This window comes from Lutjanus erythropterus, chromosome 2 (genome assembly GCF_056507025.1).
Source record: "Lutjanus erythropterus isolate fLutEry1 chromosome 2, fLutEry1.hap2, whole genome shotgun sequence".
Classification (NCBI taxonomy): Eukaryota; Metazoa; Chordata; class Actinopteri; order Lutjaniformes; family Lutjanidae; genus Lutjanus; species Lutjanus erythropterus.
This window is the reverse complement of record NC_139318.1, coordinates 46,467,391-46,490,761: the sequence shown is the minus strand read 5'-3', so window position 1 is coordinate 46,490,761 and position 23,371 is coordinate 46,467,391. Positions and strand designations below refer to the sequence as shown.

Sequence of the window (23,371 nt, the reverse complement as noted above, 5' to 3'; positions counted from 1 at the left end):
AGCAGACTCCATACAAATTTTATTTTAAGATAAGGAAAGCAGAAGCAAATATATTGTAGACTTTTTATTATAGTATTATACCTTAGTTTTTTGGTACTGTCCCATCCCTGATAAATAGCACTACAGGCCAGAAGGAAAAATGTATGTACTTGTATTTTCAGGTGAACTGACCTTTGACTGAGATGTGTAATACATAAGCTACATTAAACTCATCAAAATAAAAAAATATATTTTTAAATACAATTACATACAATTGTCAATGTCAACAACATATCAACAAATATCAAAATATCAACTAAATAGAAACAGGACTAACTATATACACGGAGTACCATGTGGCATTCATTAAACATAATACAGAAAATATTTAATATACATATAAAAATGTTGGATTGTATTGTTCTTTTTTATTTACATTTGTGAATATAATATGATCCATATTAAGTGAAAAAATTATAATTAAAAACTCTTCTGTCTTATTATACAAATATAATTTCTTTTTTTCTAATGAACGGTTGAACCAGGCGATGTTTTTAAAGAAATATCTAACCAAAATAATTTCATAATTAGGCGTTCATAAATTTGAACTACAAGTACCATCAGGAAGCCGTCGCCGTCTTTCGTCATCTTACGTCGCCTGTGTGGTTCAGTGACGTCGCGTGCGGTCGCCGGGAGAAGTTTGAAAATAAACGTGAAACTTTTTTTTTCTTAAAGGTTTGATGTCCGCGTTGATTCGTTCGGTGTTTACCGGTAAATTTCACGGAAGTTGAGCGAAGGACGAGTTGAAGCGAGACACACAGAGAGGAGTTTCTGTATCTGCAGGTGAGTTTGACTCGATTAAAGTGTCTGTTATCTGCTGCTAGCTGCAGCTCTCTGACTCTGACATGAGGCGTCTGACTGTCAACACGCTGCTGCCGCTTCTCTGTCCTCCTCGGGACATTTAGGACCTTTAACTCAACATATCATTGACCAGAGACCGGGGGGACCGCGTGTCTTTGAACTCGAAGACAAAATGCAGATGAAGCGGAGGACGCGGAGTGAATTCAGAGAAGTTAGCTTCAGTTTGCTAACTGTCAGCTTGTTGCCGCCGCCGTTAGCTGAACGCAGAAAGTGTCTCCTGAGCAGCGGCTGATGGGACAGCTGTCCTGAGCAGAGGACACCTGTTGGTGGAGGAGACATAATAATCTCTTTGACAGTGTCTGAGACAGGCTGCTGTGTGTTGTCTCAATGTCGAGGCGCAGACGGAGAACTCGGGTTCGTACAAAACTGAAAAAAAAAAACCCAAAAGCTTAAAACGCTTTAATTTTGCTGTCGTGTGTTTCGTTGATGTAAAATTCTTAGGTTTTTGATAAAATGCTTCAAACTGCAATTGCATTGCTTTTATAATACATTTATATCTGACTAAATAGTTAACACATGAATAATAATAATGCTATTATGAAAGTGGTGAATCTAACCAGGTGGAACTGTTTGATGTGGTTGGAATTAGTAGATTTCGATATATCGATCAGATGATATATTGCCCAGATATTAGCGGCTAACATGTTTACTGATATGAAAACTTTTTTTTAACAGAACACAGAGTACTAGTCAGAATTTCTGGATGCATCTTCTCACTCAGTGTTTTTTTTTTTTTTTTTTAAAGAAAATTATTTATTATTATTTTTAGTGAGCAAAAAGTGTGAAAACAAGTGAAAATATATTTTTGCATTTTAAGAATCTAGCAGATAAAAGGCTGTCACACACTGTTTTTTTTAAGGTTGTCAAAAGCATTTAAGTATCTTTTATTTTCAACTCCACATGTTTTCAAAATAATATAATACTAATATCTGATAATACCAAAATTGACGAAACTGTTTAAGGCTATTTGCCATTCGACTTTTTCTGTACCAGAACTGTAAACATATTGTTCATAATTGTACTTTGGACTTTTTTTTTTTAATCTTTTTGCCATGTTGTCAAAAGAAGCTGATATTGTATCAAAGTGTAAAATTCTGGTTTGTTACTGAATATTTGGTTGGACTTGCAGTGTCTTCTCCTTCTTACCTGTCAACCTACAAGTGTGCAAAAGGTTTTTGCTCTTTGATATTTTAGATTCTTCAAAGTAGCCACCTTTTGCTCTAAGGACAGATAAGAATGAGTTCATATTTTAAAAAAAAATACTGAATGATAAGTGAGTCCAAACTTTTCACTGGTACTAAATGAAACCGAGAATATTGGGGAGATTTTGATTTGACTCAACGGGGAACATTTATTTGGAGAAGAGGAACTGCCTGACGGATGTAAATACAGACTGAGAAGCTTCTTGTTTTACAACTTGACCCTAATTGACTGACAGTATTAGAATATTAAGCAGTTGACTGATACTGAACAGTACTGATGTTTAGTTATTTCTTTGTGTTGCTTTCAATAGTCGGTGTATATGTTAAACATTTTAACATGTTAAATAAAATGTGTGGCCTAATATTCTATAATAAACAGGGTATAAACATAAATGTTTTTATCAAGTTGGGCAAGTGGGTCAGAAATCTATTTGCCTGACGTCAACCTTTACTTTACTGCCCTGACTGAAGTTAATTGTCATGTTTAATGTAGGGCTGCAAAAAACAGTGAAAAAATATCCACCCCAGTTTTTCAGTCTAAAAATGTCTTGCTCAAATATCTTTTTTGTGAGTCTGAAACCCAAAGATATTCAGTTTAATATGATGATGAACGGAGAAAAGGAGGAAATTTTCATATTTGACTGAAGCAAATTAATCGATTATCAAAATAGTTGGCAAATGTTGTTGTGGACTCACAGCAGCACAGTGATGATGTCACAAACAGCCTGCTGTCGTCTCAACGTCGAGCCACAGTCGGACAACTCAGATACTTGAATTTTAATGTAGTGTTTAGAGCTGCAATTATTAATCAGTTAATCAACAATTATATTAATTGGCAACTCTTTTGATAATTGTAAGGTAATTGTTTTGAGTTGTATTTTTATTTTAAAAAATTCTAATTCATTGATATTAGCTTCCAAAATGTGACTATTTTCCGACATTATCTTGAGGAAAAAGGTCATGATTTCTGCAAAGAGACACTGCTTTTGTATTTTTCTAATGTATTATTATTATTCATCTATTTATTTATTTATTTTGGTACTTTGTCAAACAACAGGTTGTAAAAACTAGTTCTTTTCCAGCATAACCTGAAACTTACACTAGAAAGATTTCCTTTATAATTAACAGTCTGTTTCTCTATTCTTCTGTCTTTACTCTTTACACCTTTTCTTTCCTCGTCATTTGTCTCTTCTCCTCCTCCTGTCTTCCAGGGACGAATGTCTTCCCCAGGGGAACAATCGGCCGCGTTGCCGGTCGTCGTGACGGCTGCCACGGCAACAGCCAGGGCCGTGGACGCTAAGGCGGATCTCGCCACGCTGCTAGACCAATGGGAGGAAGCGCAGCAGGGCACCACAGAGCAGCTGGTCTCCATCCTCACCAAGTTAGCAGCGATTGTTTCTGAGACGAAGTTCTCGTCTGTTGTTTGTTTTATTGGATCGGACTCAGATTTCAGACCGTCTCTGTTCTCATCTCTGTGATTTCTGCAGAATATCTGAGCTGATCGAACAGGAGACGGGAGAATATCACAAAGCAGACCCTGATCCGTTTGATGACCGACATCCAGGTTCTTATTCATTTACACTTCAAGAACTACTTCATTCTTCTTCATTCCTGTCTTAATAACAAGATTTCTTTGTTCCTCACACATTGTTGAGAATTGAGAACTCTGAGCATCTTTGAAAAATCATGTGGCTGCTCACTACGACTCTGCTGTGAAATGAAAAGATATAACATTTTGTCAAGTCTTAAAAGCAAAAATATGAAATATATTTCTTGTAGTAAATCAGAAAAGATTGAAGAAACATGCTAAGTCTTCTCCAAAACCAACTTTACGGTCGTCATGTTCTCCTTTGAAATTTCCTTTCTGGTCCAGAATGTCCATTTGCCCGTTTCATATTTGTTATAGTGAAAATCAGTGAGTCAGAGTCTGTTTATGACAGTTTACTGACTTTAATCTTTGTGATCGTTTTAGTTTCTGATTTCTTTCTGTTTGTTAAACTTTGCAGGACGGGCCGACCCAGACTGCATGCTGGGACAGCTCCTGAAGATGCTCTTTATGAATGATGACTTCACTAATGCGGTGAGGAAAGCTGGGATATTTTATCATCGATCATGTGTTCGGTCGTTTGTCTGGATCCAGCAGCAGAATACTTTTTTGTGCACATTCGTGATGGCATGCTGAAGGACGTCTCGTGGTTGTAGTGATTCACAGTTTTGGGTCACGTTTCTGAGTTTTGATGTGCATTAATGTTCTATGAGGTTTCTAAGGTAGCTCTCTGCAAAGGAACTAACTTTCCCACGAGTGTTTCCCCGATTTTTATTACCTTAAAAAACTTTTATGAAGAATTTTCTCAGAAGCAGTTATCCTGCACCAAACTGCAATTTTGTTTCACTTCATATATTCTAAAATATGGATTAAAGGTTTGATAATACAGTAAATCATTTTTAAATAAGCAAGTATAAATCATCTTTAATTGTATTTGTTTACCTAAATAATTGATAACTTGCTAAGAGAAGCTCTGATTAGATGTTCTGTGTTTGTTTTCCAGCTGTTGGACACGTATATAATGACCAGCAGAGAGCTGAACCTCAACACAGCAGCCTGTCGTGTGCTTCAGAACATCATGCCGGGCCTGGAGACCGCCGTCGTCTTCCAGGAGAAGGTAAAAAGACAGAGTTTGAGGATCTTTGCAGCAGGTTTTAGATTGAGATGACCAATAATATGTCTGTGTGTGTGTGTGTGTGTGTGTGTGTGTGTGTGTGTGTGTGTGTGTGTGTGTGTGTGTGTGTGTGTGTGTGTGTGCATGACAGGAAGGTCTGGTGGAGAAGTTGTTCACCTGGGCTCGTGAAGCGGAGCGGCCGCTGTGCGTCTACGCCACGGGCCTGCTGGCCAGAGCCATGAGCAACCAGGAAGTGGCGGCGAGCTACAGAGAGGAGAACGCTCAGCTGGTGAGGTTTAGACACACTTTAATTAATTAAAGTTTGCATATTAAGGGGTGCTGCAGGTCTGTGTGAGGATTTTGATGAGTTTTCTCAGTCTGTCTGAAAGGTTTTCACTTAGTGGAGTAAAACTGAAATTAAACAGCATGATTTTTGTCTTTTATGACTTTATCTGCCTTATAAATCACATGTTTTCTATGTAAAATAATCAGACACCAAAACAGACTTTTAGCACAAAATACAATGAGCACCTTCATCCACCATCTTTAAAAACACCTTATGATTGGGCTGCTCGATAACCTGAAGTCTGGCGAGATGGATTCTCGCGTGATCTTGTGAATCCAGCTGCCTTGCAGGTTAATGGCTCGACTGAGTGAGAATGAAATTTGATGAATTTGCATTCTAATAACGCGACTCGTTTCCTCTGAACATCCAGGTACCGATCATGATTCAGCGCCTGTATGAGCTTCAAACCGAAGAGGCCAAAAGTCACTTCAGTCCCACCAAGACACCCCAGAATCTACCTCAGGACTCTCAGGTTGAAACAACCCAAACCTCAAGTACCTCAACAGACCAGCAAGACAAGACGGAGGGCGAAGTCGTGGGAGAGGAGGGAGAGAGCAGCAGGCCGGCATCAAAGATCAATTCCAAACCTTTGTCGCAGCTTGGCTCGGCCCTGAAAAACGGCAGCAGCAGCGGTGGATCCAGCTCGACCCGACTGCTGCCAGACTTTGTTTACCAAGCGAGCCCAAACTCCGCCTCCAGGGAGACAGACGACCGGCAGGGAGGAAGAGGAGGAGGAGGAGGAGGAGGGAAGAGACGGGCAGTAAAGGAGAACGGGAGGAAGGCTAAACAGAAACTCAACTTCACCTCCTCCTCCTCCTCCTGCAGGACCGAAGAGGAGGTGGAGAGGAACGACCCCAGCGACCAGCCGACCGCCAGCACCTCCTGGTCTGAGGTGAGCTCCATGGTGATCGGGTCCGAGTACCGCCTCTCCCCGCTGAGCTCGGCCATGGAGCAGAGGCTCATCCTGCAGTATCTGACGCCGCTCGGAGATTACCAGGAGGTGAGACCCCAAAAACCCCAACCTGCTCTTTATGGCTCCTTCAGACCGCTAAATAATACAACGTTAAACTTAAAATCAATCCTTAAATCAGAGCCTGAAATGAGCAGCGATGAATCATCAGATACCTGCGGACGAACAGGTGCATTTGGTGACTAGTTTAACTACTGACAGAGATATAAAAAAGTTAAAACCAGTGGAGGCTCTTTCTTCATCAGGCAGGTTTTGGCCTCTTCAGCTCTCCATCTTTAAAACTCTCATCTCACCTGCACTTATTCTTCTTTAATCAGCTGTAAGCTTAATAATCCTTCTCTCCTCTGCAGCTGCTTGCCGTCTTCATGAAGCTGGACACCCGGTCGCTGCTGATGAACTACATCGACCTCAGGCAAACAAAAAATGTCCAGCTCACCTTTGATGCCCTCTTGGTAAGACTGTCGCCCTCCAAAGCCACTAAAACATTTGCTGAAATAACGTAGAATATTTTTGTCCACAGGCTTAGATTGTTCCCAGTATACCCAGTCCAGAACTCTCCCATCACTGCTCTCAAACCAGATGGCTGAAGTGTACTTTGAAAACAACACCCTACATCTTATTTATTAAAGAAAGAGCAGAACCATGCAGTCAGCGAATAGACGGTTGTCTGTTCAGTCTGTTTGCAAGTTAAATAAGCTGATTAAGTGTATTTGTTTAACACGTCAAATACGTAAAAAAGGAAGTTTTGGGTGATAAATATTAAAAGACAAAGGAAACTTTACATCAGTTAAGTTCTTAAAAACAGCAGTAAATTGGTCTATATTTTATCTATATTGTAACACAATGTGCAGGATTTTTCCTGTAGAAATCGAACTCTTCAGTTACTGTTATTGTAGTATTTCGTTGTTTGTTTGGATGAGTACTGATTAAGCCTTTAACCAGCTGAGTCGTCTTTTATCTGCTGTAGTTTCTCATCGAGCCGTCCTGCCTCTCCCCGCAGAGAAACATGTCTGCGTGTGAAGGATAAGCTAAAACTTTGTGGGTGGGGCTGTTCTGAGCTCCGTGGAGATTAAATTTACAAACTTTGCTCAGTGGTTTCTCATCTTTATTTACACAACTGTCCATTTCTTTGCCTCGTTTTTAATTAAGACAGTTTTTTTCATGTAAGCAGGGTATCTGCAGGTATTAGAAAGTCTTTCAATATTCAATATTTTTTCTTGCCTTTCATACTCAGTAACATGATCTGCACATATTTTGGACTGTATAAAGACATTACACACCTGTAAACTAAAAGTGAGATTCCTTGCAACAGTGGATTTGTTCTGCAGACCATCAGACCTAAAGCGAACAAACCGTGTCGCAGTTTGGGAACCACAGCACTAATGATTTGATTTGTTGATCTGTTCTTGATCAGGTCTGAGTATCAGAGTTGTGAGTCTGTCTCTTGTGTGTCTCGTCAGTATCTCGCCTCGCTGCTCCTCCATAAGAAGTTTGCGGCGGAGTTCATCGCTCATGGAGGAGTGCAAAAACTTCTGGACATCCCGAGGCCGTCGATGGCAGCAACTGGAGTGTCACTCTGCTTGTACTACCTGGCATACAATCAGGATGCTATGGAGAGGGTACGTTTAACAAAGATGATTTCACACATTGATGCACGTTGTAGCTGCTGTTGTTCTTTAAGTGATTTTATGTTAGATGGGAGCGGTGATATTGGAAAGTTTTGGGACCAGACATAAGGAAAAAGATATTAGAAGAGAAAGTATTTTGACTTCACCTTCACCTCCTCCACCCCACAGTGATTTGTTTTGGATAAACTTCCATGAGGTGAAACCCTCCGTTTGAAAGCACAACTTGAGGCTGAGCGAACAGACGGAGGATGAAGAGTCTGGAGTGACTCTGAGTCTTTGTGTTCAGTTCTTTATCTTTACCCTCTGCGTGTGTGTTTGTAGGTGTGCACCCTCCCGGACGGTGTGCTGTCAGACATGGTGTCCTACGCTCTGTGGCTGCTGGAGTCGTCCCACGCTTCAGGCGTCTGCCACGCCACCATGTTTTTCTCCATTTCTTTCTCCTTCAGAGCCGTGCTGCAGCTCTTCGACCATCAGGACGGCCTGCGGAGGCTGGTCAACCTGGTCAGAACTAAATCTTGGGGCAAATTGCATTTTAAATATGAGAATATTTTTAACCTGTCTTACCTGTAAACTCTGGCATTAATATGAGTCTTCTTCTCTGCCTGTAGATCAGTACTCTGGAGATTCTTGACACAGGGAACGGGGTCTCCATGAGTGATGACCAGGTCTTCTCCAGCCGACAGACGGCCAAACACACCTGCATGGCCCTGCGAAGGTACTGCAATGGATGGACTGATGGGTGGAAATGAACAAATGTATATAAGCTGTGTTCCTGCCTAATGCAGTGTAGTCAGTAGAAACACAAATATCCATCCCAACCAAAGGTGAAGAAGCCAGTGTTCCAGTTTACCCCTTAGCAGTTAGAATAGTTTGAATACACAACACTCCCAAATAATTAAAAAAATACATCTGGTGGACGCAGTCCTATAGTCTTGTATTTGCTTTGTGCTGATGTTATAAAAGGGTTTTAAAGTCTTAAAGGCAGCACAAGTAGATCAAAGATAGTTGGTTTTTTCAGTTCCCTGGATGCCTGATGTTTTGAGCAGGTAAAACATCCTGAGCACAGCAAAATAATCAGAAAATAAGAAGATACGGATGCAGGCGCTGCCACTTTTGGTGGGTCGTGGGTGATAATTTAGAGGAGATGATTTTTGTGTCAGTCTATGAATTGTTTTTTTTGGTCAAATCCTGCACAGAGATCCTTTAAATCCTCCTTGATGAAACGCAGAGACACCCTGCTTGCTTTGCTGATCTCTCATGCACCGAGCATGAACTGATTATTAATGACTTTGTTCAGGTACTTTGAGGCTCACCTGGCGGTAAAAGCTGAACAGGTCAAACAGTCCCTGCACTCATCAGACGGAGGAACCGTTCCCCAGCAGCCATTTTACAAGGTAACTGATGTATTTATCATCATCCTGTTTGCACAGACGTGTCTGACAAGAACTGACAGAAAGAAAACTGTATAAAGAGAAACGTGTGTTCGTTTTCTTTAATGTACACTCTGTATGTGTGTGTGGCTCCTCGTTTCCAGGCTTATACGTACACCAGAGATCAGGTTATCGAGATGATGGAGTTTCTCATCGAGTGCGGACCTCCTCAGCTCCACTGGGAACCAGTCGAGGTTTTCTACAAGTTGTCCTGTGTCCCTTTAATGCTGCAGCTCATATCTGCAGCCTGTGACTGGAAGACTTACTATGGCAGGTAGAGTTGTGACAGTCACGAATAGATCAGCTCTGAAGGCCAGAAATATAAATCTTTTAAGTCTTAACCAAATGCAGAAGTGAACTGTGATTGAACGCCTTGTTTCACTTTGTCAGTGTTGTTTATTTCCTTCTGTCCATCTGTGTGAATCTATTTTGATAAATTTACAACATTGATAAGTAACTGAACTTCCTTTGTTCTGTCTTCTTCTCTTTGTGCCTGTCTGTCTCTCTGTCCAGGAGCGACACGGTACGTTATGCATTGGACATCCTGGCGATCCTCGTTGTGGTTCCTAAAGTCCAGTTGGTGTTTGCAGACACTGTTGAAGTTCTGGACGAAACCAGGTCTCCTGTTTCCACTGTGGGTCAGTAAAACTCTCAGTTTACACTTTCAGCTCTGCTTGAAAAGTTTCAGCCTTTGCAGGTTTGTTTTCAAGGTTAGAAATATGCTTGAATTTGAATATACTCCTCGAAAAATGCATGATTTTTAAAAAAAATAATCTGGTATTTCATCTACACTCATGTACATCAAAAATCTTTTAATATTTGAACGGAAATTATCCCTGTCCTCATATTTGTAATTCATAGCTAGTCAACTCCTCAGTTGATCTCTTGTTCTGGAAATTTGCATCATTATTGAGATATAATATCAAACATCCAAATTAAAATGAGCTAAAATAAAATCTTTTTTTTTTTTTTTTCAGTTTCATTTGTAGTAAAGATTTAGAGCTGTATGAACTCTGCTTCGTGTGTCTCTGATATCTGCTGCAGGTATGAGCATCATTCTGGGTGTCGCAGAAGGTGAAGTTTTCATCAATGATGCTGAGATCCAGAAATCTGCACTACAAGTAAGATGAAGGCTTCAACCAGTGACTGATGCTGTTTGTTAGCCACACGAGCGACACTGTCATGTCAGTGTCAGTCTGTCCATCACTGACATGTCTCAGTAACTACTGAATGGATTGCCATGAAATTCTGTTGACATTTCATTTCATTTTTCCTCTATCGCCACCAGAATGTTGGCATTTGTTTTTTAGTGATCTTGACAGCTACTGGAGGGATTGCTGTGACATTTTGTGCAAACTTTCATGTTCTTCTCTGTATCACTTTGATATTTTCAACATTATAAAACACCGACTACACTTCTGCAAAACTATTAACACGCCGTTCAGCCTCAGCTTCACTCTGTGTTTAGTGCTAATTAGCAAATGTTAGCATTTAGTTTATAGCACCTTCATGTCTGATGCTGTCTTCAAATTTAACTTGTGAGCTTGTGTTTATGATGTTTGTACACAATATGCTTGCCATGCAAATCGTTAGACTGCTGCAAAGCAACATCAGCATGGAGGCCAAAACTGTCAGTGTCTTAAGCTAACAGTTTAGCAAGCTACCGAGTGGCTAATGCAGGAAATGTTAGGACATAATGAAAAGATGAGGCCGCTGGGAATATCAGCATTTACCATCACAAAGAAAAACTCTGTATGACTAAGAGAAGAAACGCAGCAGTTATCAGTTCACTCAACAGTCTTCAGTTCAAATTCTCTCTGCTTTTGTTTCTTCTCTGCACAACCTGAACTTTAAATCGACTCCCATCTTCTCCCCCGTCTCACCCCAGGTGATAATAAACTGTGTGTGCGCTCCAGACCAGAGCCTGAACACTGTGGGTGCTTTCGCCGTCGCCCCCCTCAGGCCGTCCCTCCACCCCCAGCAGCCCCCCGCCCCCCACAACAGAGTGCTGGCCCACATGTGGCAGGTAGTGCAGAACAACAACGGTATAAAGGTGAGAATGAGAGGGAGAATTATTTAACTTTATGTTTGACTGGGAGCAGCTGTGGGCTCAGGCAATTTTTTATATATAAAAAAATACACATAAAGGAAAGAAAAAAATGTGTTTCTAAAAAAAGTAAGTTTGAATGCTGCTTTAGGCTGCTGACACTGTTTTTTAGACAAACTTTGTGTGAAAAGCTCATAACTTTGGCATAAAATGTTACTTTACAAGCTGAAATGACAACGTTAACCACGTGATCAATTCACTCTCCACCAGCTCTCTGAGTCTAGATGTAAATATATATTAGAAACAGGAAACTGTTCCTCAGTCTTCTGTGTCATGGACCATCTCACACCCTCCTGTCCGTCTCCACCAGGTGCTTCTGTCTCTGCTGTCGGTGAAGATGCCCATCACTGACGCAGACCTGATCCGTGCTCTGGCCTGTAAAGCTCTGGTTGGACTCTCTCGCAGCTCAGCGATCAGACAGATCATCAGCAAACTGCCGCTCTTCACCAGCAGCCAGATTCAACAGGTGTGTGTATATTGTTACATTTCTTATTCTCTATTTTTTCTGTATAATGTTGTATATTGCTTGCAATGCACATATTTTTGCACAGTTTTTATTTCTATTTTGTATTTTTCTCAGGCCTGGGCAATAGACAGAATCACATATCTTGATATTTTGGACCAAATACAATAATATAATGATATTATTGCTATCAATCAATTAATCATTAATAAGAAACATAATGCATGTTTTTCCTCTTTTTTCCTGCTCATTTTCATTATTTTCTCTTTTTTCTCCTCATTTAAGTATCAGTGCAAGTTTCTTTGTTCAACAAATGATTTGGACAGATAAAATAACGTCAAACTAGGCACAATAATTTTTTGTGACAAGTAATTGATTAATGATTAGTCATTAACATTTCTAATTAAGGAAACGAAAGTTTTGATAATCATCAGTAATGTGGATTTAAAGACTAAGTAGGTAAAGACAAATAGTTAACTGTAGTGCAGCCTTTAAAAAAACAGGAAAAGATATATCACAATATGACGATATCCAAAATCTATCACGATACAATATAATATTGATATATTGCTCAGCAACCATATCATAACCCCATTTCTCCCTGTGGATCAATAAAATATTATGATTCTGATGCTTTCCAGAAAGTAATAACTGTGAGATTTTACCCACGCCACATTTCTTTTTATTCTTTTTTCCCTCCACAGCTAATGAAAGAGCCGGTGCTGCAGGACAAACGGAGCGAGCACGTCCGTTTCTGCCGATATGCCGCCGAGCTGACGGAGCGAGTGTCGGGGAAGCCTCTCCTCATGGGCACCGACGTCTCATTGGCTCGTCTGCAGAGGGCGAATGTGGTCGCCCAGTCACGGATCACCTTCTCTGAGAAGGAGCTGCTCATGCTGATCAGAAACCACCTCGTGGCTAAAGGGCTCCACGACACGGCAAACACGCTCGTCAAAGAGGCGAATCTACCCGTAGTGTCCCTCTGTCCGCACTCTGCCTCCTGTGTCACCCCTTCTTCCTCCTCCTCCTCCTCAGTTGTTCCCAGGACTTGCCGGTTGGCTGGCGGGATCGCAGCTCGTATCTCCGGCCATGTCGGTTCCTCCCCTGTGTCCTCAGTTGCTGTAGCTGCCTCCTCCTCCTCCACCACTACTCCCTCTTCTTCTCGTTCCCTCATCATTCCTCACCCCTCGTCCTCCTCCGCGTCCGCCTCTGCCCTCACGCCTCCTCACAGCGGACCTCAGGGGCAGGGCTCACATCTGGCCGGCCGGATCCTGTTCTCACGGGAACGGCCAGTCGCCCACTGCAGCTCAGGGAAAAAACTGCGTGCACTGAAACAGAAGTCTGACCACGGCGCTTTCATACAGGTCAGTCACACAGTTTGGGCTGTTTTCTGTGTCTAACAAGTGCTTATTTATTAAACATGAACTATTAATCAATTGATCGATTGACACAGAATAATTTTATAATCACTCAGTCCTTACAATCATTTATCAAGCAAAAATCCTGCACTCGCTTTAGTTGTTTTTGTTTTATATCACTGATCATTTTGGCCTGAAACAAAAGTATTTTGGAAAGAACTTGAGCGTACTGCAGGTTTCAGACTCAGGATCAGCTCGTCACCGTTTCTTCTCTCCTGATCAGACTCCAGCCATGAAGAAACAGCTGGAGCGCCACCTTCCTTCACCCCCGACCCTCGACAGCATCATCACCGAGTACCTGAGGGAACAACACGCCCGCTGCCCCAATCCTGTCACCACCTGCCCCCCCTTCTCTCTTTTCACCCCCCACCGCTGCCCTGAGCCAAAGCAGAGGCGACAGGCCCCGCCCAACTTCACCGCCCGCCTGGGGAGCAGAGTGCTGTACCCCAAATATGGAGGTGTGGACAGAGGGTGTCTGGACAGACACCTGATATTCAGCAGGTAATTAACAGATGGACAGACGCATCACCTGAGGAACCGTGTAGTATCTTTTTTAATCTTTGAGTGCAGTTTATTTCAAGCCAGGTGAGATTTGTCCTTTAAAAAAGGAAAAATAAAAAAGGAAAATATTACAATTTCTGCTTTTTAAAAAACAAAACCTCTGTTTAGGTTTCGTCCGATGTCGGTCTTCCACGAGGGCGACGGGCGAGACGAGAGCGGGTTCACCTGTTGTGCCTTCTCAGCCCGCGAGCGTTTCCTGATGCTGGGAAACTGCTCCGGTCACCTCAAACTCTACAACGTGTTCTCTGGAGAGCAGGTGGCCAACTACACCTGCCACACGTCAGCCATCACACACCTCGAACCCTCCAGGGTGTGTTGTCACACACACACACACACACACACACACACACACACACACACACACTTCAGATCACCTGCTGTTGGTTGGATGGGACCAAATCACATAAATAAAAGCACCAATTCAATTGTCATCTTATGATAAGATCTGTGATCTTAAAGTGGCTGTTAAATAATGAATATGTAAACTTCTATGTTTTTTTTCTCAGGATGGGAAGCTGCTGCTCACCTCAGCTTCCTGGAGTGTCCCCCTGTCTGCTCTCTGGAGTATGGATGGTGTCTTTAGCATGAAGTAAAACTCACACACACACTTTTTTTATTTTATGCAGCAGTTTAGAGTGTATGGACTGGTGGGCTGCACTCAAATGAAGCTTTGAATGTTTGTCGTTACGTAAAAATGCTCAAACAAAAATCCTCAGTTTGAATCAAGTGATTCATCAGATTAAATGAGTGAATTTTTTTCTTATTAAATCAACTTTCTTTAATGAACATTACAGGTCAGTCACTACAATCTTATTAATGTAATTCAGATTGCTGTCAGACTTCCAACATGAATACAGCTGCACCTCCCATTTTGACAGCAATGAAAATGTTGCCTTGAAAGGCTAAATGCCAGTAAATCTATTTGTTTTTTCAATAAATTCTATCTTTATCTGCAACTGTGCACAAATCCCAGGTTTAAACAGAATGAATAGACATGCAAAAACAATCCTGATGTAGAATTTGACTGTCAGTGTTATGAACAATGTTATGAAGCTTCATAGTGTTCGGTTCCGGCCCCACGTTGCTGAAATGTTTTTCTTTTTCAGGAACTCATTTGTGGACGACCACTACGTCGAGTTTAGTAAACTCTCTCAGGATCGAGTCATCGGCACTAAGGACCAAGTTGCACACGTACGTTACCTGAAACGACTCGATGCCACTGAACGTCCTTTGTTTCTTCGGTTCACTGTTCTTTAGCGTCACAGTCCTCTGTGTTAGTAACCTGTGGACATCCTCAACATCTCTCAGCTCTTCTTCATCTCCATTTTCTCTTGTATTTTACTCATTTCATCGTGTTTAAAATCTCTTTTAAAAATTGTTTATATTTCTCTGTTGTTTCTCTTTGCGTGCCGCAGATCTACGACATCCAGACGGGTCAGAAGACTCTGACCCTGAACGAACCGGCCCTGGCCAACAACTACAAGAGGAACTGTGCCACCTTCAACCCCACCGACGACCTGGTGCTAAACGACGGCGTGCTGTGGGATGTGCGGGCGTCACGAGCCATCCATAAGTTTGACAAGTTCAACATGAACATCAGCGGCGTTTTTCACCCGAACGGCCTGGAGGTCATCATCAACACTGAGATCGTATCCTCTGATCCTGCTGGTTTTAAACTCTGAACTGCTTTTTAAAAAATATTATCTATAGTAACACACAGACTTTTTACCTCTTTTATTCTATAAAGACAAAACAGAGTGACACCGACTCATTTCCTCTGTCCTTCTCATCCTGACTGTTATATTAGTGGACAGTCTGTCATCTGCATTAAAGGAATAGTTACATCATTTTGGAAAGAGAGAGTTAGGTGAGAGGAAGTTTGTACAGTACATATGAAGCTACTACTAACTTCAGAATGTCTTAATTAGGTAGAAAGAAATGTAAAAAGACATTTGTTATAAAATTAATTACTCTTTACTTTGATTTGGTCAAAAACTTAAAGGGATTTCCACGTATCCTTCATTATAAGACAGTGTCAGACTTAAATGCTCGTCTTGAGTTTAAGGTTTTAAGGTTTCTAAGTTGCAGCTGTCATTTAAAATAAAAATGGACTTGTTAAGTGGTAATTAAATAAATATTTTAGCTCACAAAATGCACACGATTAACAATGTTTTGCCTTTAGCATGGCTCCAGTCAGTCAGTTGTCCTCAGCAGGTGTCCCCTGTCTGTAGTTTTCAGCCTTGACAGCAGGTGTCAGTGGGACCTGAGGACCTTCCACCTCCTGCACACAGCTCCTGCTCTGGACCAGTGCAGACTGGTCTTCAACAGCAACGCCACCATCATGTACGGAGGTACGAGCTGCATCCTCTGTGTTACAGACAAACATCTTTAATGGACTGAATCGTTGTTGTGCAGTGAGTTATATGTTCCTGTCCCCCCCCACACACACACACACACACACATACATACACACATACAGCGATGCTGCAGGCCGATGATGAGGATGATGCGATGGACCAGCAGATGAAGAGTCCCTTCGGCTCGTCCTTCAGAACCTTCGATGCTACAGACTACAAGCCCATTGGTAGGCTGCACTTCCTGTTTGCTGCAGACTTAAAGCTCATTGGTTAAATCACATGAGTTGGCTGTTCAAGGTTTTATTTGACTTCTGTTGTAAAACAGGAGAAACAAATTTAAAACCCCTGTGTGTGTTTGACTTCTAGAGGTGCAGCTGTTGGTTTGTGTCTTTTCATTAGTCCTTAAGAATAATTAAAAGATAAAAATACTTCAGTCTTTTACTCAGTTAATTTATTTCTCCTGTTGGCTGAAGGACAGTGGATTTCTGTTCCTCCTTGGCTTTAGTTTAAAACTCAGAACTTGGTTTTGTCTTTTTACAGCCACAGTGGACGTAAAGAGGAACATCTTTGACCTCTGCACCGACACCAAAGACTGTTACCTGGCTGTCATTGAGGTACTTCACTTGAATCTTAGCCTCAAACTCAGCGGTGGTGATTTTCTCTCAGACGAAGCCTCATCAGTGGACAAGCTGTGATGCCGTCATGGTGGAGCATTTTTTTTAACATGACTACAAATTATAACAAAAAAACTGGAAATATTGATGCCTGATAAAGAAAAAGACAACTTTTTCTTCCACTTGTTATAAGGACTGCAACTATAAACAACATTATTATATAATCATTATTGATTAATCTAGCGATTATTTTCTCGATGGAGTAAGCATGTGCCTGGTCTAAAAAAATAAAGTGTCAGAAATCTGTAAAAAATTACGATCAACATCAGTCTAAAATCTGTAACGACAAAACAAAAAGAAGTAAAAATGATTTAATTTATGATCACATGAAATGAGGAAGCATCAAATTCTCACTGTTATGAAGCTTGAATTGGGGAGTTTTGGCTCTTTTAGTCTGACTAATCTGTTATTAATTAATGCTGATTAATTTTCTGTTGATCAACTAATGAATTATTTAAATGTTTCATATTTATAATTTCTCATATTACTTTTTTTTGTGAAAATACCATTTGTTTCTGCTTTTAGAGCTGCAACAATTTATCATTTAGTTGTCGACTCTTAAATTCATCATCAGCTATTTTGATAATTGATCAGTCAGTTTAATTTATCATAATAAATAATGTATCTTTTTTTTCAAGTCAAAATTCTCTAATTTCAGCTTCTTAAATGTGAATATTTCTTGGTTTATTTGTTCCTCTCTGGCAGTGAACTGAAAGTTTTTGGGTTTTCAACAAAACAAGACATTTGAGGACATCACCCGGGACTTTGAGAAACACTGATGGACATTTTTTACTATTTTCTGACATTTTATAAACCAAACAGTTAATCAGTCAATCAAGAAAATAATCAACAGATTAATGAAAATGAAAATAGTCATTAGTTGTGCGACTGTTTGCTCTTAGCACATTTGAAACCACAGACATGTTGTTTGTGTTTGTCTTTTCCACACTTCCTCTGTAGAACCAGGACACTGTGAGCTTGGACACGGTGTGTCGTCTGTACGAGGTGGGACGACAGAAACTGGCTGAGGAGGGAGACGACGACGATCAGGTGAGGAGAGCAGCTGCAGAGGCTTTTTTCTCTGTTTGTCTTTGTGTGCGAGCTGCACACTAAACATTTTTTAGGCTACATAACTTATCCTAAATCATTTAATTACTTCTCTGCATGAAGGAGTGAAAAGTAAAGATGCTCATAGGTGCAGTGCTGTCTCTCCACTGTTAATAATAATAATAAACTTCATTTGTACACGAACTTTCATACAAGAAATGGAGCCCAAAGTGTCCATTACACCAAGTGCTTCATATAGAAACAGGAATATAATGCCATAATTAATGTAAAACAAGATGAAGAATAATGAAATCAAAGTTAAATGAATCATTTCATTACAGAAGTAAATCATGACTCATCATTCTTGTCATGATGTTGCATCTTTTGTAAAGAATTATTCAGGTTAATGGTGACTCTTTATTTGTTTCGGGTGATGTTTCGTTTTTGACGCATGTTTTACTCTTCCAGGATGATGAAGACCAGGACGACGACGATTCCTCAGACACAGACGATGACGATGATGACGACATGGACACAGACCCGCTCTTAGAGGAACTGGTCAACGACGACGGTCCAGGAGACGAGGACCAACCCAACTCTCCCACAGATGAAGAGGTACCTGATTTCATGGTGTGATCATATTTCTTCTTTTGGTTACAAACACTGAGTTTTTAGTTTCTGTTGAAGTGTTTTCAGGAGTTTTTCTCCACCTGGTTTACATATATTTTCTCTACAGCACTCAAAGAATGTTTAGGATGTGTAATCCTTCAAATAATCCATGTGAAGGATTTGGCATGAGTCATCTTTGGTGATGAATCATTGATTTATTTATGTACAACTGCAAAACAAAAACAATGCAGTAGTTAGTTTCGGCCCTTTTATGAAATAAGATCAAAATGATGAAATAAAATAATAAATAACCAAATAATATCACAGAGGATTTTATCACAGTCTGGTTGGTATCAAGATTTTTCTTTATTGCAGTATATCAAGTGATATTTGAGATTATTTTAAAACAAACAGTAATTTAACATTTGAAATACGAGTTTATTGAGTCTTACCTGATTTCCTTCGTTGTGTTCTGAGTCCAGCTGTTAGTTAAAATTCTATTGTCCTAATTTTACACAATTTACAAATCTGATGTTCTGTGTATGAAGTCTGCTATTCTGGCAGTTTGTTTGCTAGAAATAAATATAATTCTCCTGTTTGGTTCCAGCAGGAAACCATCACACTGTGGCTTTGAAATGTTTCTGCCAGTTTGAAGATGAGAAAATCAATAATGGCTTCATGTTTTGGATTTAGATTCAGTCATTTTGCTTTTCAAAGAACTCAGAGGTCAAAGATGAGAAATCTGTTCTAGGAGTCGATAGAAAAGTGCATCAAGTATCGTCTGATAATATCAGGTTTCTGTGTTTATAATGTAAAAGAAAAATTCTAGTGATCAATCCAGAAGTCAAATCAGATCTTGTTCATGTTTGACTGTTTAAGCAGAACCTCGTCCAAATGTTTCTTCTTTGTCTCCTTTATTTCTAGTTTTTACTGTTAATGGTTCCCCTTTTTCCAAACTTCTCCTCCTGCAGATTGCAGAGCTTCTCGGCAGCAACAGCGATGACGACAACAGCGATGATAACTCAGACGACTCAGACCCTTCGTACAGAAGTGACACTGGATCTGACATATTCGACCCTTTGTATGGTCAGTAACTGTTCGCTTTCGCTCCTGAGGCTCAACTCATTCGGTCAGAAACAAGATCAGGTTTCCTCTTCACACTGGCTTTTAACTGGGAACGTAGATCTCCATTACAGCAGGGCGACCTGCCTGAAGGTCTTCGAAGGTAGAATGAGTAGGACTTGTTGTTGCTCCTCTGCTCTGAATCAACAAGAGAGGAAGAGCAGCAGTGTTTGAGGGAGACAGTGAGTGAATGAAGACAGGAAGCAGCGTTATGTTGCATTCACAGCCAGTAGACGACAAACCGGATATCGTTTTAGTGGACGAGAGAAGAACGGTAACATAAAGTGAGACCAGAAAAGACTCACGTCGATCAGTGACTGAAAAACACCTGCTGGAGTTTCACAGGAAAACAGAGCTGCAGAATCTCCCAAACAGTTCAAGTCAATGGTGACCAGTTTTTAAATGTAAAAAAACCAACAGAATAAAGTCAGAAAATGCCTAAAAAATGTTATTTACACCATGTTTTCATTCTGAATCTTCACTGTAGGTCCTGAGCTTGGAGTCACGTTCACATGCACACTGTCTGCACACCGTCACACGCAGTTCAAACGGCATGTTGGGACTTAAGCGACTTTTTTTTGTTGCCCTCTCCATATTTCCTCCTAGGATCCCAATTCTCCTGTATTTCTCACTGTTTATGGCAAATTTTCACACATTTGTTCCTTTTTATTATCAGAACCCGTTTCTGGTTCTGCACAGCTGCACCAGACCGGACTCCCTGGAAAGAACAATTCTCCTTTCTTAAGACAGTTTTGAATGAAATGAAAAGAAAACTGACAAATATTTCACAGCAGACAAGCCACTTATTCTGTATTCTTTCCAGAGAATTAAAAGTAAAACTTGTTTTTGTTATTTCCAATCTTTAAAAGTCACCATAATGCAGGAAACAAAGTCTCTGAATCTCAGTTTTTTGGTTTTGAAAATCTCCCTCTTTTTGAGGATTTAATGTTCATTGTTGGAAATGAAGTTTTTAGTTGTAATTAAACACAGTATAATTGTTAATGTTGTGTTTGTGTCCTCTGACGCTGCAGACCCAAGAGAAAATGACGACGATGACAGTGCAGAGAGTCGAATCATTCGAGCCATGAGGGACGGCTGGTTCTCCTGATCCGGGACGCTCCTGCTCCTCTGCTGACAACCTGAACCTCAACATGGACTCCTCCTTCTTTTTCCTTTTAAAACCATCAGTCCTCATTTAATCAGGCGAGTTGACTGTGAACTCACCGATGTTCACATCAACGTCCAGGATGATAACAGAACAATCTGTGATTCTGTCTCTCTGTGCTCTAAACTCTCGAGGGACGACGGTGATGATTAAATATTTCCCAAAGATCACAGGGCTCAGATGAATACAGCGACGTTTCACTTGACCTGACCTCTGTTTGGTTTCAGTAGGAGAGTGTTTGTGAATTAAGAGTATTTATAATGTTTAATCTGGCTCTGCCTCTGCTGGAGGGAAGATTTAATGTTTAATGTTCTGCTCCAAATATCATTTTGTCTCACAGTTTAGTTTGAATTCATCGACTGTGAAGAACCAAACCAGCCAGGAAGGTAAACGCATGTCAACAGGAGTTTAGAGTTTTTTGCAGTTTTTCCCACAGATTAATCATTCATGTTTAATCTAAAAATCACAATACTTAAGGCCACACTTTCAGGTGAACTTAATCAGCCTCCTCCACCTTAAATTATTTGGCTGAGATTCCGATAACATTTTTTCCTTCCTGATAAAGTTTCCAACACCTGAACTTTGCTTATCAGCCAACATCGAGTACTGATCCTATACCAGTGTGTTTAAAATAAATATATGATTATTTTATGACAGCTGTATGGATTATTGTTGTATGGCCTCGCTCAGGGTAAAAACGTTGGCATACTGGATGCTGCTGGGAAAGTAGCATCAGTGCTAATAAATTCTATGATACCAGATCAGTGCGTAGACTCTCGTCTCTCCGACACCTGATCCAGTATTTTGGGCTGCATCGAAGGCATTACTGATCCTAGACTAAATAAAGATGGACAACACGCCAGAGGCTGCGGCAGTATCGAGGTCCCGCCCACACAGCTGTCCAGCTCAATCAGCTGTCACTCATGATGTGAAAACCTTTTTTTATATCATCAGATAACTAATTAAATCCAAATTGATCAGATGAATGAACACTTGAACAAACATCAGCATGATAAGAAATACCTAAAATGACAGAAACCATCTTTGGGAAACATTTATTTGACGTGTACGTTGATGTCATGTCCCATCTGCTAACATGGAGGGGGCGGGGTTTATGAGCTGTACTGCAGCCAGCCAGCAGGGGGCGTCCACACAGGAAGAACCCTGATTTGGACTCGGTGCTGTGAAAGTGTTTCCATGATGTAACACTGTTTTTGTTTTGTTCACAGCTTAAAGCCAAATATTCACATTACAGTCGTGAACAACGTGGAGCCACAGAACTTTACAGGATTATTTAGTTTTCCTCAATTTTCAGCAATAAAAATTTGGATGCCAACTGCTGGGGCGACTCAAAAAAAAAAAAGAAAGAAAAATGAAATGTGGATGTGGATCTGTTGGGTTCCTTCACCCTGTTGGATCACAGAGGAACGTTCTCTCTCTTACCTCCATGTTTCTATGCACAAAATAAAAACACCAACCTCTGTGTCTCGTAAAGAATCGAGTTACCCACCTCAGATTCATCAGAAGATTTCTGCAGAAAGGCTTCGCTCCATTGCACTGGTGCATTATGGGTCATTATGAGCCACTTTCATTGACATTGTGTATTTTTTCCCCACAAAATTAAATGAACAAAAACACTTTTTAACAAGGAAAATCTTGATTGTTTGTTTATTTCTAAAGTTGTTCAGTCAAAGTCAGATAATTTTGTTTAATTTAAGTTATTTTGACTGTTTTATGATTTAATTTATTTGATCTTTATGGGGGTTTATGCTTTTACGTGTTGGGAGAAATGGCAGGAGTTTTTTTGTTGTTGTTGATTTAATGTTTTTAGGTCGTGTGTCCTTCGTGGTTTGATGAACTGGAAGCACTAAGCAGATTTCTGTGGGAGGACAGGTCAAACTTTTCAGATGACGTGAGAATCCATTAAATATTTGGTTAAAAAAAAGAAAAAATACCTTTTCAGAGTCTCACTTTTCTGAGGACAGAAAACCTGCACAGAATTTGTTACCATGACAACAGCATGTGAACAGAAACATGACTTCCTGTTATCAGGACACGAGTCGTGGTTATTGGTTGGATGTTTTTGGAGGTTTGTAGCAGCTGATAATGTTGAAAAAAAAAAATTGAACCGTGTTCATGCAAATATTGTCACTTCAGATGTGATGTTAACATTTTCACTGATGTCTTAAATATTTATAGTGAGCTGTAAATATGTGACTGAAAACTGAATTTGTTACTTTCACTGCTGTCAAATCAGTATTAATGTTTCCTCTCTCATGAAGGAATAAAGACAGTAAACGTGATCAAATGTCCATTTATATGAACATTTTAAGATTTTATATCCAACATTACCTGCAGTTATTTCATTATCAGCCGCTACAAGGTTTCAAACACAAAGGGGAAAAGTTATTTATACATTTTTACAGTGTGTTTCATGTTGTCTATGTTTTCCATGATCCAAGTTTAGGGCTGAACAAGTCATCAAAACCGCAGTATAGTCTTTTTTAAGTTTATATTATGAAGAAAAGTAAATTATCTCAACAAAAGATTTGCAGTTGGTGAAACTTTTTCTTAACTTAATGACTTTGAAAATGTACTGCAGTATGTTGCCTTGAAATTTTGAGTCGTCTCAACTATTTCAGACCTACAACAATGATTAATCAATGTCAAAGAAAATAACATTTATTCATTTCCATATAATTCTTTGCCAAA

At 40.2% G+C, this 23,371-nt stretch overlaps 1 protein-coding gene across 2 annotated transcripts; it reads left to right on the top strand.

The window, feature by feature from the left end:
* Positions 1–649: 649 nt before the first annotated feature.
* Positions 650–23,205, top strand: LOC146332329 (DDB1- and CUL4-associated factor 1-like). Of its 2 annotated transcripts, none has more exons than XM_084741620.1 (30): positions 650–822; positions 3,314–3,483; positions 3,590–3,666; positions 4,109–4,182; positions 4,652–4,765; positions 4,914–5,051; positions 5,479–6,108; positions 6,429–6,530; positions 7,539–7,697; positions 8,028–8,207; positions 8,315–8,421; positions 9,004–9,100; positions 9,241–9,410; positions 9,650–9,774; positions 10,181–10,257; positions 11,025–11,189; positions 11,554–11,709; positions 12,411–13,070; positions 13,348–13,625; positions 13,794–13,995; positions 14,192–14,274; positions 14,792–14,876; positions 15,101–15,334; positions 15,943–16,036; positions 16,165–16,269; positions 16,583–16,656; positions 17,677–17,766; positions 18,232–18,378; positions 19,344–19,458; positions 20,526–23,205. In XM_084741620.1, exons 2-30 carry the CDS (start codon positions 3,320–3,322, stop codon positions 20,600–20,602), a joined length of 4,779 nt encoding a protein of 1,592 aa, XP_084597746.1. In that variant the 5' UTR covers positions 650–822; positions 3,314–3,319; the 3' UTR covers positions 20,603–23,205. The 2 variants fall into 2 exon arrangements, with proteins under 2 accessions (XP_084597746.1, XP_084597738.1); XM_084741612.1 differs by lacking the exon at positions 650–822 and adding an exon at positions 865–1,254.
* The last annotated feature ends 166 nt before the right edge of the window (positions 23,206–23,371 follow it).